Source organism: Trichoderma gamsii (genome assembly GCF_001481775.2).
Source record: "Trichoderma gamsii strain T6085 chromosome Unknown Scaffold_49.2, whole genome shotgun sequence".
In the NCBI taxonomy this organism is placed as follows: Eukaryota; Fungi; Ascomycota; class Sordariomycetes; order Hypocreales; family Hypocreaceae; genus Trichoderma; species Trichoderma gamsii.
Window position 1 is genome coordinate 173,556 of NW_020171386.1, and position 16,013 is coordinate 189,568.

General features: G+C 50.3%; 3 protein-coding genes across 3 annotated transcripts; all 3 read right to left on the bottom strand.

The window, feature by feature from the left end:
* Window positions 1-570: 570 nt before the first annotated feature.
* On the bottom strand, window positions 571-4,635 carry TGAM01_v209666 (hypothetical protein; the record flags this gene model as incomplete). The annotated part of the gene is made up of 8 exons (XM_018808049.1): window positions 571-734; window positions 802-925; window positions 995-1,182; window positions 1,255-3,116; window positions 3,228-3,412; window positions 3,561-4,027; window positions 4,199-4,277; window positions 4,546-4,635. 8 exons carry the CDS (start codon window positions 4,633-4,635, stop codon window positions 571-573), a joined length of 3,159 nt encoding a protein of 1,052 aa, XP_018658706.1.
* A 3,350-nt stretch (window positions 4,636-7,985) lies between these two features.
* TGAM01_v209667 (hypothetical protein) lies at window positions 7,986-9,204 on the bottom strand (the record flags this gene model as incomplete). The annotated part of the gene is made up of 4 exons (XM_024550611.1): window positions 7,986-8,235; window positions 8,641-8,789; window positions 8,912-8,974; window positions 9,064-9,204. 4 exons carry the CDS (start codon window positions 9,202-9,204, stop codon window positions 7,986-7,988), a joined length of 603 nt encoding a protein of 200 aa, XP_024404653.1.
* A 4,227-nt stretch (window positions 9,205-13,431) lies between these two features.
* Window positions 13,432-15,479, bottom strand: TGAM01_v209668 (hypothetical protein; the record flags this gene model as incomplete). The annotated part of the gene is made up of 2 exons (XM_018808047.1): window positions 13,432-15,208; window positions 15,268-15,479. The coding sequence occupies 2 exons, from the start codon at window positions 15,477-15,479 to the stop codon at window positions 13,432-13,434; spliced, it is 1,989 nt and encodes a 662-aa protein (XP_018658704.1).
* Window positions 15,480-16,013: the final 534 nt, after the last annotated feature.

Consider the following 16,013-nt stretch of genomic DNA (forward strand, 5'->3'; position numbering starts at 1 on the left):
CCCGTCCATCCATCAACCAATTCAATGCCTATGTGCTCTTTCGTGTTGGCCGCAAATCACCAGCCTGCGCCTGAGTCACAATAATTTCAAACACAAACGATATAAAAAAAATAAAGGGATTTCCCCATCCAAGTAATCTCCCCCCCCTGCACTGCAGCTTAAATTATAGAAGCTGTGTCAACTCTTACCTTGCTTGTTTGTTGTTTAGTCCAGCCCTACTTTTTTGGCTGCTAATCTGCTTCCCGCTGCTTTGATATTCTTCCTCCCCGTCGCCAGCCTGTGCTTGACATTGCTTCTTCAGTCCGACGTGCTTTTAGTAGGCTTTTAATTTTTTTTTCCCCTTTTCCTTTTTTCTTCTTCTTGCAACTTTGCTTCTTCCTTCGACTCCCCTTTGCGTAAGTTTTCTTAGCAAGAAGAGTATCATCAAGTTCATCTCTGTCGTAAACGGCAAAGCCTTACTCGCCCATAATCCTAGAAGATAGTTGCGCAGTGTCCACACAAAGTAGCATTTATATAAGACTTCTCTTTGATGCAACTTGCAACATCGTTTGTATTGTAGGCGGTCCGGACTCAGTTGGCGCCGCCATTGGCAGCAGCCTCTGCTTGCTGTGCCTGGAGCTGAGCTTGAGCTACCTCCTCTGCCCTAACGAGAATGTCTTGGATGAGAGCCTGCTCTTCAGCAGAAAGATGGCTTGCAAGGTTGGCATAGAAGTGAGGCTGATCATTTTGCATGGCTAAAATATTGGAAATCATTTGTTAGTGGGCAATTCAAGGGTTAGCAAATCGGCATCTTCCACTCACATAGCAAAGTCGCTCTGAACAGCTGGTAAGGTTCAATCTTGTCCAATGGAGATTCGAGAAGTACACTGTCCTCTCCAAGCTCCTCTTCTTCCTCATCATCGATGACTCGACTGAACTTTTGTGCCTAAACGGGTTTAAAGTTAGCTATAATCTTATAGTCGGGATGCTTTGGATTATGGATTATAACACGAACCTCTTCATTCAAGAATTCAAGATAAGCGGCGCTCTCATCTTTAGTCTCTGGCGACTCATCATCACCTCCTCCAGGAGCAATTTCTTCTTCTTCGTTCCATGCTACATCTCTCTCATCCCACTCGTCGTCATCGGCGTAGTCATAGCCAGCATCCAGGGTGAAATCATCACGGAGAGCATCCTCTCGGTCTATTGTTATATTATAAGTTAGTCAATCAATCAATAGATGAAACAGGTTACAGGAAGAGGTAGGAAACATACTCTTCATAGCAAGAGGCAGGGTTCGGAAGAGTTCAGTAATGCCTTGGAGCAATCGTGGCCATCCGACAGAAATGCTGGCAGGAACCTGCTCATGATTAAGGCTAAGCAGGGCGGAGATGGCAACAATGCATAGCTTTTTGTCATGCACTCTGCTAAATGACGACATGCTGCCGAACCACAGGCTGAAGAATCTGTTGGTCCAAGCATTGCTCTCTAGCACCTGCAGGGTGAGCATAGGGTTATAGTGCACAGCATTGATAACCATTTCCATGAGATGAATCTTGTAGCTCTTGATTCTAACGTCCTGGCCGGCCAAGATGTTCATGGCCATGTTGATGAAACCCTCGACACAGCTATCGATGCTGCCTCGGAGGCTAAGCATCATGGCCTCAGCCAGCTTGCAGGCGCATATCCGCTCAACACCTCCCTCGACGGCATCGGTGAACATGTCAGCCACCATTGAATAGAGGGCTTGAACATATTCTGGCTTCTGAACCAAGGCCGGTGCACCATACTGAACAAAGTTGTCCAGAGCGGGGAGCATGTCTTCGAGATAATACTCTGCTCCTGCCTTGAAGGTTGTATGAATCAGCTCAAAGGCTTGCCACATGTTGGGAGAGATGCCCTTGGCGGCGAAAGTGCAGCTGTCAATGATCTCAAAGGCTTCATTGTAGAGGTCGTACAGCTTGTTCTCCAGCGTAATGCTTATAACTGGCATGAGAACGGCCTCAATGTGGAGGAGGACATCGGGGGTGCTCTCGAGGGTGAGGATCAGTGTTCCAATTGTCTGCAAAACACCCAGCGCCGTGATGCTCTTGTCATCGTAATCATTGTACATCTCGCCATCATCGCCAGCTTTGCTCTCCTTCTCCAGAAGTTCTCGCACGATACGAAGATAGGTGTCACGCAGCTGCTCACACAGGGCAACGGCGAAAGGAGTGAGCTCGGTAGCAAAAACTTCAACAAAGTCTTCCATAACATTGGCCAAAGCGTCGATGTCAGCCTCATTGGCCAACTTGAGCAGTTGCTGCATGATGGTAGGGATGCTTTGCTGCATGCTGGTTCGGATAACTTCGTGTCTGATCAATGGCTGCAGGGCAAGGGCGGCAGTGACCCGAACGGGGAGGGCTGGGTCTGCCATGCAGTCCAAAATGTTCCGATAAATGGTAAGGAGGTTCTCTCGGTCCTGGAAGTTGAGCTGTTCAAACTTTTCAATAGTATCACAAGCTCGGGCTCGAAGATAACCCAAGGGGCTGGTAAAATCTGGGAAGACGTAGCGGACGAGGAAATACTCGACCTGGTCAGCAATGGGACTCTTCTTGCCGAGGATGACGGGGGCAAGGGTTCCAATCATTCGGAGGGCTCCCTCCTTGGCAATGTGGTTCTTCTTGTCATCGGTAGACTGTTCGTACTCGTTGACAACGGCGTTGACAAACTTGAGAATTTCAAAAACCTCCTTCCGGCGGTTCTTCGTAAGGTTGACCAGGAAGTTGGTAGCTGCGATATCGGGAGCAGACGCTTCCTCGAAATAGTTGAGTTTCCGGTGGAGGTACTCCTCGGGCTCCTCCTCGAATTGCTCAACGTCTTCCGCGGACAGGCAAAGCACCGGGAACACAAAGTGGGTGACCAAATTCGTCAAGTGTGGCTTCAAGTGCACCCACATCTCCTTGGGCCGCACTGATTCATCGAGGAAGACTAGGACGTACGACAGACAAGGCCTGCTCAGCCAGGAGGTCTTGGCTACCCATTTTTCGATTTCTTGGAGGTAATGCTTCAGAATTTCAGGAGCAATGGTGGTGGCGAAGCTTTTGGCAAAGTCGAGAGCTCCGTCCTGCTTGCCGGGGGCAGAGGGATTTCCATGTCTAGAATGAACACATTCGTTAGCCATTGATTGAAAAATTCCTTCTCTTCTCTCGTTCTTAATAAGAAGAGAAGAAACGTTGCACAGAGGATTCTAAATCATCCCAAATTACCTAATAAAGAGGCGGTTCAGGTTGAAATAAGCCCATTTCTTGGCCTTCCACCAATGATGTTTTTCTCGGTCGTTCTCGTCAAGCATCATAACGGGGCCTGGGACGGCTTTTGCGACGGTTTGAAGGAAGACGGTGCACCAAGCAATGTTAACTTGGTCTTGTCTCAGGTAGGGCGATAGTTCGAGCTAGATGAGAGAAGTGGTACGTTAGCTGACGACTTTTTGCTTCTTCTTTTCTTGGCTACTGTTCTCTCTGCCTCTCTCTCTTTCCCCTCAATGATCAAGAGGGGGGAGAATAAAGCCAAAGAAAGAAGCCGGAGTTGAGTATCCATACCCAAGTAGCATGCTTGTACGCTTTGAGAGCGAGATGCAGCATCTCGCTCGCCTCGTCGCCCTCCTGGTTCACCAACTCATTGCAAATAGCCAAGAGTCTCGGGAACCCAGCCTCGACGATGCTATCAAAGTGCGCTCGGTCTTGGCTCTCGTTGGATTTGTAGCGGAAAGCGCGGCAGATTGCGAGCAAGCACTGAAGACCGGCCAGCGCAGAGTTCGCATTGTTGGTGTTTAGCAGCTCGAGGGTGAATTCCAGGAATCGCGGCCATCGGCTGGGGAAATCACACTGTAGAATGCGCTGCAGAACGGGGATGAGCTGCTGGCGGACGAGACCTTCGGAGGAGGCCAAGATGGGCACCAAGCGGTCTCGGATTTGGGCCTTCTCCTCCTCGGCTATTGAGCTCTCGGTAGGGATGCCTTCGACCTGGTACCAGGAGCGGTTTACTCGGTTCTTGATGTAGATGACGGCTAAAGAGAAAAATCATGTTAGAACCCGCTGTTTTGATTTTTCCCACAATACTCTTGCAGCGATTTTCTCTTTCTTCCTTCTTCACTTCCATTTCCTCCCACAGCGTATTCTCTTCGGGAAGGCAAGCAAAGCAGGGGGTGGACGGATGGGGAGATGTTGCGACGACGTACTGGCAAGGCGGACACTCGCATCTTGCTCTGCTTCGAGGACATCGAGCAGGCAGATCAGGAAACCGGCATGACCCTCGACCTAGACGGCGAAGAACAAAGAGGCGCATTAGCATAACGAAACAGAGCGGGAATGGGCGTGCAGCAGTGACAGAGCATGATGCGTTCAACCGCGTCCATGCTTCTCTATCCTTTTTTCTTCCATGCTTATTTTTTCTCTTTTCCAGCTCTCAACTGCCTTCTTTTTCTTCCGCTCCCTAGCCGTCGGATTCACGATCTGGATAGGATGGATGGCGGGCGGTGGGTGGACACAAAAACGAATGGACGGGTCTGGAAAACTCGAAACTCACCTGCTTCAGCTGCAGCTCGGCCCGGCGCCTGTTGTCGGCGACGGTGTCCAAGCTGGCCGCCAGCAAGGCCCTGACAGTAGCGGAATCCATGTCTCGATATCAAGAAGAAGCGGACGACAACACAGAGGGGTGCTGTTGTCGTTGGCGCGGGAAGGAGAGTGGGAGAAAGGCGGGCTGAGATTCAACTTTTGGTGTTAGGTTGGGAGGACCCGATGGCGGGGCATCTAATCCAGCACCGGCTGCCCACCCAATAGCAGAAAAAAATTAATATGAGAGGCCAAAAAAAATTATTAGATCAGAAAATTAACGACAAGGGCGATTGGTGATCAACAGCGACGGGCGACGAGCGACGAGATGGGCTTATAGAGAGAGTTTCGACCCTGGCGTGATGGGATGAAAGATGAAGGATTACGGAAGGGTTTTTTTTTTTCCTTACTGCTGATGAGATTTTCTTTTTTCTCATTTTTTTTTCTCTTTCGTTTTTTTTTCTCCTTCTTCTTCTCTCCCACAGAGTCGTAGGGGCTGGCTTCAGGTGCAAAAAGGCGTGCAGCATGTTGACTTGCAGCCTGATAGGGGGCTAGCAGGCGCTAAAAAAATTCACGTTCAGGGTCGTCCATCGCTAGGGTAGGCCTGCCTAGTGGTGCTACAGCGCTGTAGCAGCGGCACTAGCGCACCCAGCTGCGCCTATGGCGAGACGGCAGATGCTGACCTGAGAAAAAAATTGCACAACGCAGGGAGGGCTTAGATCAGAGGCTTTGCCTGAACCATGTAATCAACCAGGCAAGCCGACCAGCTAGTATCATAGCATTAGTAAAATGCTGGGGGGGGGGGGGGATTTATTACTACCTACTGCTACTGCTACTACTAGGTACCTATACTATTGTGATTACTGTATTTCGGTTTTGGAGTTGCTTTGTCCTTTTGCGTGATTCTGTCTATCTGGTACTAACTCGGTACATCCAAAGATGCTTAATCTGCCTCTAGAGCAACGTCAGCGAGGGGTGACAGGAGCTACCTCACTAGGTACCGGTACTTCATTGCGGAGCAAAGGAAACAAAGCAAAAAGCGTCTTTGTGGTCAAGAGTCATCGCGTTTCCTTGGTCTGGCCCTCTGGCTTTTGTTGCTGAAAGGGGCCGTTGAAAGTACTCTGTACCCCAACCCACGATAAGCGCTGACTACATGTACCTACTAGTACGGTACCTCAATGCCCCGCCATGTATCGGCTACCAGTGACGTATGTAGGGCTGCGCATATACATTTTCAACCCGCGCACTTTGTACTGAATATCGCGTTTTTCTTATCAGTGCCAGGCACCCGAAATAGGCACCTGAAGGCAGCCTGCTCTGCCCGCTTTATACCTGCAGTAGTAGCATGATTTTCAAAATGGCGGCTACCAACTGGATGCTGTCCGTATACCCTCAGAAAATGAGATCAAAATCCTTTGCATTTGACGGGAAATTTGAAGAAAAAGAAAATTATCATCCATCTTGCTGCTTCCTTTCGACTTAGGAGGGTTATCAATACGTGATTGGATTTGTAGGCAGGCCGGGAGAGTTCCTCGGTGAAATCTTCGTCGAAGGTGGAAAAGGGAGGAGTAGCCGGGTATTGTCGCTCACCTATGAAACAATGGAAGGAATAGCCATTACTGTCTATATTATGAGGCAGGTATTACCGCTGCGTAGCTCGTCAGAAAAGTGCCATCGGCCTGTTTCTGTTTCTCTTCTTCATAATCTCACTAAATGTCTGTGTGATGATTCTTCCAATACCAAGCCATTCAGTCATGTTCCACCCGATTACTCGCTTAGACGCCTTCCTACTTCCCGTCTCTTCCAGGTATGCGAGCAGCTTTCGTGTTTGCAGTTACAACAGTTGAGTGCTACGGGGCCTTGAACTTGGCCTTCATTTCCCGAAATGACAGACTCCCAGAGTATCGGCCGTCCGCATCACCATCAGTAGGTGCCAGTCGCGGCGAGCTGGATTTTATTCAGGAGCTAATCAGTCAAAGGTTGCAGAACAACGGAATAGGCATCGAGTACGAGTCCGGCATCGAAGTCGTTGAATGGGCGAGGAGATTTCTTCATTGTGAGCAAACGCTGAAAAGAAGTGAAGTTACACTACACTGGAGAGGTCGCCAAGTGTGGTGACTCGTTGGCGGGTCATCTACATCAGGATCTACTATACAGAATATGGGTGAATGGTTTTACGCGCAGAGGCAAGCGAATTTCCGGTATCAATGAGTCCAGATTGGAGACTGGTCAAGGCGTCAAATGGAACTATCCGAGGAAAAGTCCTTGTTCATCAATCCCAGTGATGGATGATACCTTTGCTCCCATGGAAGTCCGCGTGGCCGTTAAAGCAAAGCGAAAAACAGTCAAAAAGCTGCAGAACGAAAAACAGAGGAAGAGTGGCAATAATGATCCTTTCAATCAGGTTTATGGCTAATATTTACAAACCATAATGACTCACCTTGCTGCCCAGGAGTCCCAGCCTTGTTGCTCTATTAAATGGCTTGAATGATCGACACATTCCAGCATTGATGAAGAATGCAGCGATCGCCAAAGAAAACCGAGTCCAGGCAACACAAATGATTCCACCCAAGGTCAATCCAGGGCAGCAAGATTCAAAGACAGTCCACCACCCAAGAAGCATTCGCAAATGTGCTTCCCTTTTACCACCTTGCGCCAGGAGCTAGTGCTATCAAACATATGCAGGCGTTATTCGTCGAAGAAGGCTATCATTGTAGCCAGCAGCAAGCTCGGTATTTGATCCATCCCTCTCCAAAAAACCAAATGCATCATTTTGTAAAAAAAGGTTCCTCGAGAGAACAACGGAAAGGAGAAGAAAAACAAGATATGAGAAACGCAAACTCAAGATTCCACGATAATGGCGAGGCGCGAAAACAAAATAGAAATCATCAAACTTGGCGCGTCTCCTGGTGATTATCTCTGCCCTTGGTCCGGAAAAATAAGATTTTAAAAGAGCCGTTGAAAAAGAAAAGAAACAACAATTAAAGCAAAGGCCATCCAGTCTAGGAACCATTTTTTTCTCTCCTGAAATCTTCGGGTTTCTTCTTTGCCAAGATCCATAAAGAGTTGTTACCGATGTGCATCCGGAAATTTTATCGAGTTGGCAAGTGGAAAGGTGAAGATGTTCAGGTCCAGAGAGTGTTAATAGAAGTGTTTTTGATCAGATCAGATCAAAGAGATGCTACTTCAAGTAGATATTCTCAACTCATCTATCGACGAGGAGGTGGCGGTCGATGGTTCCTGTCGCTTTCCCGGTCACTTAGACGAGTACTTGATTCCCGTGGCGGCGTCTGGCTCTCTGCTGGGGGGACGGAAGTGCGAGTTGGAGGGGGAGTGTCATCATACGCGTGTCCTTGTGAGGCATACCCTTGTGGCTGCTGCTGAGTAGTTTGGCCTGCTGGGGAAGCTACAAAATCAGACGAGCGAATTCAAACTGGATGAAGGCTTGGGGTGGTTTTTGTTGGGAGACGCACCTCGGCCGAAGAAGGGGTCCTGAGGCTGTGTAGCGTACGCCATACCGCCCGCAGGAGCCTGGTTAGGATATGGGTAGTTGGGGGCGGGATATCCTTGTGGGACAGGCTGGTTGGAAGCATATACAGGTTGCTGAGGTGGTGGGACAGCTGATCCAGGGTGGCCACCGGCATAAGCATCATTGGGATAGTTCCTAGGAGGCATGTTGGCACCGGTAGTAACATACGCGCCATCCGGATTCTGGTATCCTTGGTTCATCATCGGGCCCTGAGGGTTACCGCCATATCTGGCGTCAGCGGGTCCGGGAGATTGCTGAGGCTGCTGGAAGCCGCCGACGTTGCCGTTGCCGCCGTACACGCCGCCACTGCCACTGGGAGGAGCGTAGCCTTGCTGCTGCTGCTGCTGCTGCTGTTGCGGCGGCGGCGGCTGCTGCTGAGGCTGGTACGGGCCGGAGGCACCATTGTATCCTTGGGCGCCAGTTCCTGGGTACCTTGGGGCGTCATATAGACCATCACGAGGAGGATAGGAATCATCTCGGAAAGGGGGTTCAGTAGGGCCATGATGCTGCCGAGACTGGTGGGTCTCAGAGTAGCGGTACTGGACTGGAGGAGAGTTAGATCTCGGTCTAGGGGCACCAGAATTGGCATATCTCGAGGCGCTGATACCTCCGCTGCTGTTACGCGCGGTCTGGGCGCGGCGTTCCCTGTCCCACCGAGCCGAGTCGGCCTTGAGATCCTCAATCATGGCCTGCAGGTCGAGGGCGACTCAAGTTTCAGTAACAAGATCCGGAAGATGTGAGAGAGGTTATGACGGTATCGAAGATATCGACCAGAAGGAGGGGGAGGAGCAGAACAAAGCAAAGCACTCACGGTCGTCAAGTTGCGGTACGCCGTAATATAGTAACCCTGGACGGGTTGGCCAGTTTGGGGGTTCTGAATAGAGTAAATCGTCAGCAAGCCAAGTCAAGTTGGACGCACACTCTATTCAAAGTTGATTGACGCTGTTACCGAAATCGGCATACCTCATAGTGACCAGGTCGCACCAAAGCATCATTGCCCAGATAGCGGCAGATATCAGCAGAGATTACTTCACGGTCGATGCCATCACGGGGCACAAAGTACTCGTTCATGCGAGTCGTGGGTCGCGACATTGTTGTTGACATTCCTGACGAGACTCTTGTTGCTGAGGATAAAGTCGATATGGTGTTCAAGGCAAAGGCAAGGCAAGGCAAGGCAAGGCAGCGCAATGCAACGAGCAGAGACCCAAAGCGAGAGTAAGAGAGAGGAGAGTAGGAGAGAGGAGAGTAGGAGAGAGAAGAGAATGCGTGAGGGAGAAAAGATGGACCTCAGCGCAGAAAAACCGCCTGCTAAATGAAGCAGTAGCGGGAATAGCAACAAATAGAAAGACGACAGATGGAGGTATTATGGGAGACTCAGCAAGAGTGTGGACAAGGGGTGGCCTGCAGTGGCCGAGAAGAGAGAGTCGGCTTCGTCCTGAAAGGAGAGGAGGAGGAAGAGAAGAGCGAGCGTTGACTGGCCTTGAAGAGTGAAAAAAAGGCGGATGATCTGGTGTGAATGGTTGGTGGGGTGGGGCGCAAATGAGGAGCTCACAGAGACGCTGGTGACCTCTCAAAGAGCTGCCGAACGTTGCAAGGAGCTTCGTTGGCTGGGTCGAGAGCTTGGCTCCAGATCCCGTTTTTTTTTTTCCTTCCACCATAGACACACCCCTGCCCTGGCTCTGTCGCCTTGCTTGCTGCACTCCTGCTTGTCTGCACTCCAGCACCCTGTTCAGTCAGTTGTCGGACCGTTGCAGTGGCCACCGCAGTGCAGCATGAGCATGTACTACTCGTAACTCGGACGGAGTACGGCGCAGGCTGCAGCTGATTGCTGCTGATTGATGCTCGACTGGGACGAGATGGTGGGCTGGTGCTGGTGGGTGCTGGACTGTGATCGGCTGCCTGGATGGCCTTGGCCTGGCCTGACTTGGGCCACCTCCGTGAATGGGGGAGGATGGGCTGGCACAGGATGGGATAGGACAGAAGGCGAGGTGGAATGGAGAGAGATGGAGCTGCCTGCTGACTCCTACATAATGCTACTGTACTTGCTACGACGAGTTACAGGCAAGTATGTGGCATCAAGAGTCACAGCTACTGTAGGTAATGAGCAAAAAGCACAGCAGCAACAGCAGCACCAATGGGTACGGAGCACGCGGAGTAATACGGCTCAAGCACACACGCACACACATACACACATCTTGATACACACCACACACTGCATTTGAAGAAAAAAGGTCCTTATTCTCGCCTCCCTGGACACGTCTTGCCGACCAGATGTTTGAAAACTGCTGCTTTCACGCACAACTACGTTCGTCTTCAACCTGGTGACGATATGCGGCAAAGATCGGGCTCCTATCAAGGGCCTGACGCAGGGCGTTTTTCTTCATTCCCAGGCTAGCGGTAGCATTGCTCCTAGTACCTGGGTGGTGACACAACTAGGGGACCTGCTTAGCACCTAATCCGCGGTGCCTACCCGAGTTCACGCCTTGCCTGGCGCCCATTGGCGGCGTGTCAAGGCGATTTGATGGAACTGGGGCCTGGAAGCAGCCAGTCCTGGAGCCCAAAAGCCGCCTCGCTTCGCCTCGCCCGGACGTCGTCGATGTTGGGCTTCGCTGCACGTCGCCCCAAGGGGGATGGAGCAGGTTTGTGCTTGTAAGAGGAGGGGCCGCGTCAAACGCCGTTGAATGGCCTGACGGGTCTGACGAATGGGCCGCCCTGGCTGGAGCCTCTGCGCTTGGAACGAAGCGATTTCTGACACCGAGGCGCAGAATTGGCTTCTGTATGACCGATTCCAGGCATTCCGCAGTTGACATGGCATCCATCAATCACTTTTAGCACCTGCTACCCGCTATGAGAATATGCAGCCACATCTCTGTTGTGCGATTTCTTTTTTTCTTTCGATTTTTTGTTCAATTATTTGTTCAATTAATTCCCTATTTGCTTCTTTTATGTTTTCCTCGTCTGCCGCCGGTACCTCGCTCGGTGCCTGTACTGGTTCCTGTACCTGTATCCACATCGTCTCACGCTTTCACCAAACCGGTTTTTTGATTTATACACGTTTGCATCATGTCTATCGCGATATCCAGTCGGTGGAAAATGACTGATAACCGACGGCTAAGGCGAAGTCGATGGTTCCTGGCTGGCATAAGCTTGATTGTCGCCGTTCCCGCTGTCCCGCACTGAGTCTCATTCTTTGTGTCTCGATTTCGGATCTAAAGATTCTCTCTCCCTTCGCTATCTTTTCGATTCGCCATCCACGGATAGCAGCGTCGCAATGCGTAAAGAGAAGAAAAAAGCAGTTCCTAATTGATGTGCGCGTTGCGGCATTGCGCGTGCGTGCCTGCGTATATGCATGTCTGCGTCCGAAAGGGTGCAGGTATAATCAGAGGTACTTGTATATGATTAGCCCGCGTTCACAAAATGAAATGCAGGCTACACAACATCCTTTGCACAGATTGGCGAAATGTGCAGTCCCTACATTTCCTACAGCACAGGTACCTGTCTACCGTCTCTAGTTGTCTAGCTATTATCTCCCCCCTCCACAGCAAGCGATCATCGAGCGGCGCAGAGAAAGGTCGAGCGGAGGCTTTGGACCCCGGAGATGTCATTGGTGATAGCATCATGCGGTTTGGCCTTGAGGCCTGAGCAGGAGCTTGTGGCAAACAGGTTGTACTATCTATAACACTCGAGACTTTATTCCCAGACAGGAGGCAAAAAGCCTACGTTTACCCCCTCCAACTCCAAATCCAAGAAGCCCGACATATCCTGCATTTCTTGCCCCTTCCTTCTCTTATACCTGCCCGTCAAGTGGCGATCTCATGATAAAACCGGCTTACGGCTGGGCACGCATCGTTTATCCGAAATCAGGCTCAGGGAGAGTAAGCTTAGAGGACCAGCCGTGAGCAGGGCGATGTCAATTAAAGAAAAGAAAAAGGAAAAAGGACACCTCGATATCTAGCTATTTCCCTTGCGCCAAGCAAGAGTGAGACACCGAGAACAAATTATATCGTGCAAAAGAAGAAAAAGAGTCTCTCCTAACGCCCGATCGGCATCCAATATGGCACCCCGTCTTTGTCCACAACTGCTTGCCAACGAACTTTGTTCAACGGGCTAGTGCTGTCTCTGTCTCTATTGCATAAGACGCTAGCACTACCCGGATGCACGCCAAAATTACCCTCGGATCTGTGTAACCCCAGGCTCAGTCCTCTCGTCTTCTTACTCGTAGCCGGAAGTTGAGCTCTGGTGAATGGAGGGGGCGCCTGCGAGCTGCAGCATCGGCTCCAGCCACCGCTTCAAGCTGCAGACAGTGCTTCACGATCGCTCCCAGCAAATGGCATGTGGTATTACCTCAGCCAGAGACAAGGAGGGGGTCACAGAAAAGCTCTGCAGGCTGAGTTTGAGTTGGGTATCAACGCTTGTGGCCAATTGGAGCCTAAGCTTGGTCGACAACAAGTTAATGCAGCTAGCGGCGTGCGAGTCCACTCCTTGGCCAATCGTTCAAGGTCGCATCAGACATGATTGCCACCAATGCTCATTGGAGGCATATCATGGGGATTGAATCCATGTCTTGGAATGTGCGTTTCAATACTATGACTGCATAATGCGGCTGCTTCCTTGCGGACCGGCAGCCATCCTTTTACCGCCTTGCCTCTTGTTTTGTTTGCTACTCCATACTGAAGTAGTGGTAGGAGGAGAATACGGGGCAGTAGGTGGTAGCAGTGGTATTACCTTATCAATCATGGCGTTACGACGATTTACCCCATAGCGGCACGCTGCATGAACAATCTGAGATGCGCGCTCAGACGAGGTTCGTCAAGCCGTGTGGCTTTCTGTTTTAGTAGAGGAGCAGGTGACCACAAGCTTAACAAAGAAAGAGCCTTTCAGCAGTGTAGCATAAGCAATCCCAGGCGATGAGCAAAGGAAACATCCGATTCCCCGCTTCGTCCCATCATGGTTGAGATTTGTGATACCCAGTTCACGTAATGGTAGTGGTGTCGGTCGTTAGCATACTATTAGGCATGAGCGTTTCCATACCATTTCCCAGCCCAGAGCAAAAGAAGCTGCTGAATTCCAAGGCAAGCGGAGCTGAAGTTTGATTTGATCCATTTGATGGACCACCGGGTCAATATAGAGAGCCCAACTGTGGTGGAGCGTTCCCTCTTTGCGAAATGTAGTTCGCCATCGTGACTTTTTGATCATGCAAGAAAAAGATTTTCGTACCTTCAAAGCGCACTAGCTGGGCCTCTTTGTTTCCAAGGCGCTCTGCTGGAAACTGTTCGTCATCTTTTGCTTAATGCCAAGGATGAGATCACAAAATCCATCAAAGTGTATTGCTCATCCAAATTTGAGTTTGCTTTGCCCCTGCTCGCCCTTTTTTCTTGGGCGCCCACGCTTTGAAGCAGGACCAGAGCCTTTCGGCCCATGGCCACGTGCAGTGGCTGGTTGCTCGGCAAATGCGGGCTTGACACGTTCGCTGTCTTGGATATCTTTGGCAAGATGCCAGTCCTCGTGGCTCTGTAGGGACACCTCGTCGTCAAAGCCAGCCTTACATCTCGGACAGATTAGGTCCGTCAAGTTAGATGGATCCTCTGGCCCTGAATTCTCGTGACTAAATATCGTAGTTTCGGGCTCGAGTATGCCCGACTCTTTCCATTCTTGATCAAACCACAAAGATTCGGCGGTTTCAGACTGATGCTTGTCAATGTCCAGCTTTTGTATCTCAGATGGAGAGCCTTGACGACTACCAGCGTTTCGTTTAGAAAGGAATCGCTGAATGTTGGGCTTATCCAGTCGAGGCTTCTTGCTCGGCTGCTCTATAGCCACGTTCTCAGACTCGGTACTGTTGGAAGGCCGTAATGGAGGAGGGGTCTCGTCCCTCTTTTTAAAAAAAGCACCAATCCCCATGTTGCCCTTGACGCCTTCTTCGAACCCACTAACACTCAAGCTCAAGTTGGCGCAGGGCCAGGCGCCGCCCTCGGTAACAATCTGATTAAGCAGCTCTTTACAGAGGATGAATAGAGCTTGCTCGTCCAAAGGCTTTCCTGTGGGAATTGGGCATCCCCTACTGCGGGTTTGCCCAGCGTGACGATGATGAAGATTGATTGTACGTGGCCATCGCTTGTGTTCCAATATGCCTTCTTCCACCAAGCGGGAATAAATATCGCCCGCAAAAATCCTAAGCCACTTGGTTGCCTGTTCGAACGACTTGATCGATGGGCGAAACGACTTGGCTGAAAGCATGGATTTGATCTGTGTTCGAGAATTGACTTCGCTATGATCGATACCCCTAATGGTGTTGTAGAACCAAATAGCAGTTTCATCGCCAAGCTTTGCTTTGAATTGCTCCAACGGGACATCACGTAGCTCCTTGATACTCTCTGTACCAAATGTAGAAACGACCTGATCTCCCAGCTTGCCACCGAGATTTCGCATCTTGGTCACTTTGATCTCCGTCAAGAACGACATTACAGCTCGGCTGCGCACTACCGTCTGTTCATTGGGCTTCTTGAAAGCCGAGCCCAGCTTGCTAATCAATTTGTTATTCGCAATGCCGGCAGAACATGTGTATCCCAGCTTTTCCCGTATTTGTGCTCGAACTCCGCGAACAATCTCGGAGCTAATCAGTATGACTACGTCGTCCCAGTCGGGGTCGACGGCTTCTTCGTCTTCTTCAAGATCAATAAGATGGTCATTCTTCCAGTCCAAGGCTGCAGCAGATGGGAAAGGGAGATGTTCGGATACATCGCCAGAAGGAGGCGGACTTGACAGCTCTGGGAAGCGGCATAAAAGCTCAGCATGGATTTGAGCCGAGAGGTCTAGGAAGACCTCATCGACGCTTGCCTTTTCCACCTTTTGCAGGTCTTTCGGAAGAGATTCTTTAATTGTTGCGAGGATCTTCCTGGATTGCAAGCGATAAGGATCAAGCGACACCTTGTCTGTTGCAATATTGGCGGCTGCATCATCACGATATGCCCATTTGTCATCGCCTTCTCTCCAAGTAGCAACATGCTGGGCAATTAGATCTGGGCACAGTTTCTTGGCTTCTTCGACGTTGCAATGGCGTCCGATGCCCCATTTCCGTGCTGGATAGTTGACGGCAATAAGGCCTTGCCTGCGATATATGGATTTCGGTCAGCTTCACACGAGGAGAATAGCCAGGGAACGTCTTACCACTGTTGGACAGCGAGGGGCTTATCCTCTGTGACGCCGAGCCTGATCATCTCACACTGTGCGTAGAAGGCATCGAGATCTATGTGGGCAATCACGCGCAGAGGCGTGGTGACGCTGTAAGTCGCCAACTGAGCAAGCTGGCGGTACGTGAAGCGTGAACGACGAGCATCGCGAAGCGGTGACGATGCGCCGCCGGGCGATGGAGGAGACATGAAAGCCGCAGCCCAGGCAGATATTGTGACTGAAGAGTTGTTTGAAATGAGTGAGACGATTTCAAACAAATGAAAAGGGCAGTGGTTGCGTCGATCGTGCAACGATGTCGAAGTTGAGTTTCGCTTGCTATTTTGAGAATGTCAAGGGCCCCACATAATAGAGCTACTGGCAGTCCCAGATAGGTGTCTGCCTACCTCCAAGGTACGATCAATAACAGATGCAGCTTCGATTAATTACATCTAGACAGAAATGGTAAGACGTTGAAGGTGTGTCATCGTATTTATTCAGTTTTTTAATTTATTTTGCATCTCTCAGAATGGAAAACACACGCAAACATAGGCGAATTGCACATCATCTTTCTACTGTTTGTCCGTGGAATCGCCACATTTCCATGCCACCATCGCCTAGTCGACACAATAAGCAACCCACGTTGAGTCTTGTACAACACACGCCCATATTTTCCTCTCTTCTTCTCAAGTGCTAGCAAAATATCCTATGTTCGTACCTTTAGTACCGATATCCCTCTTCTGAAG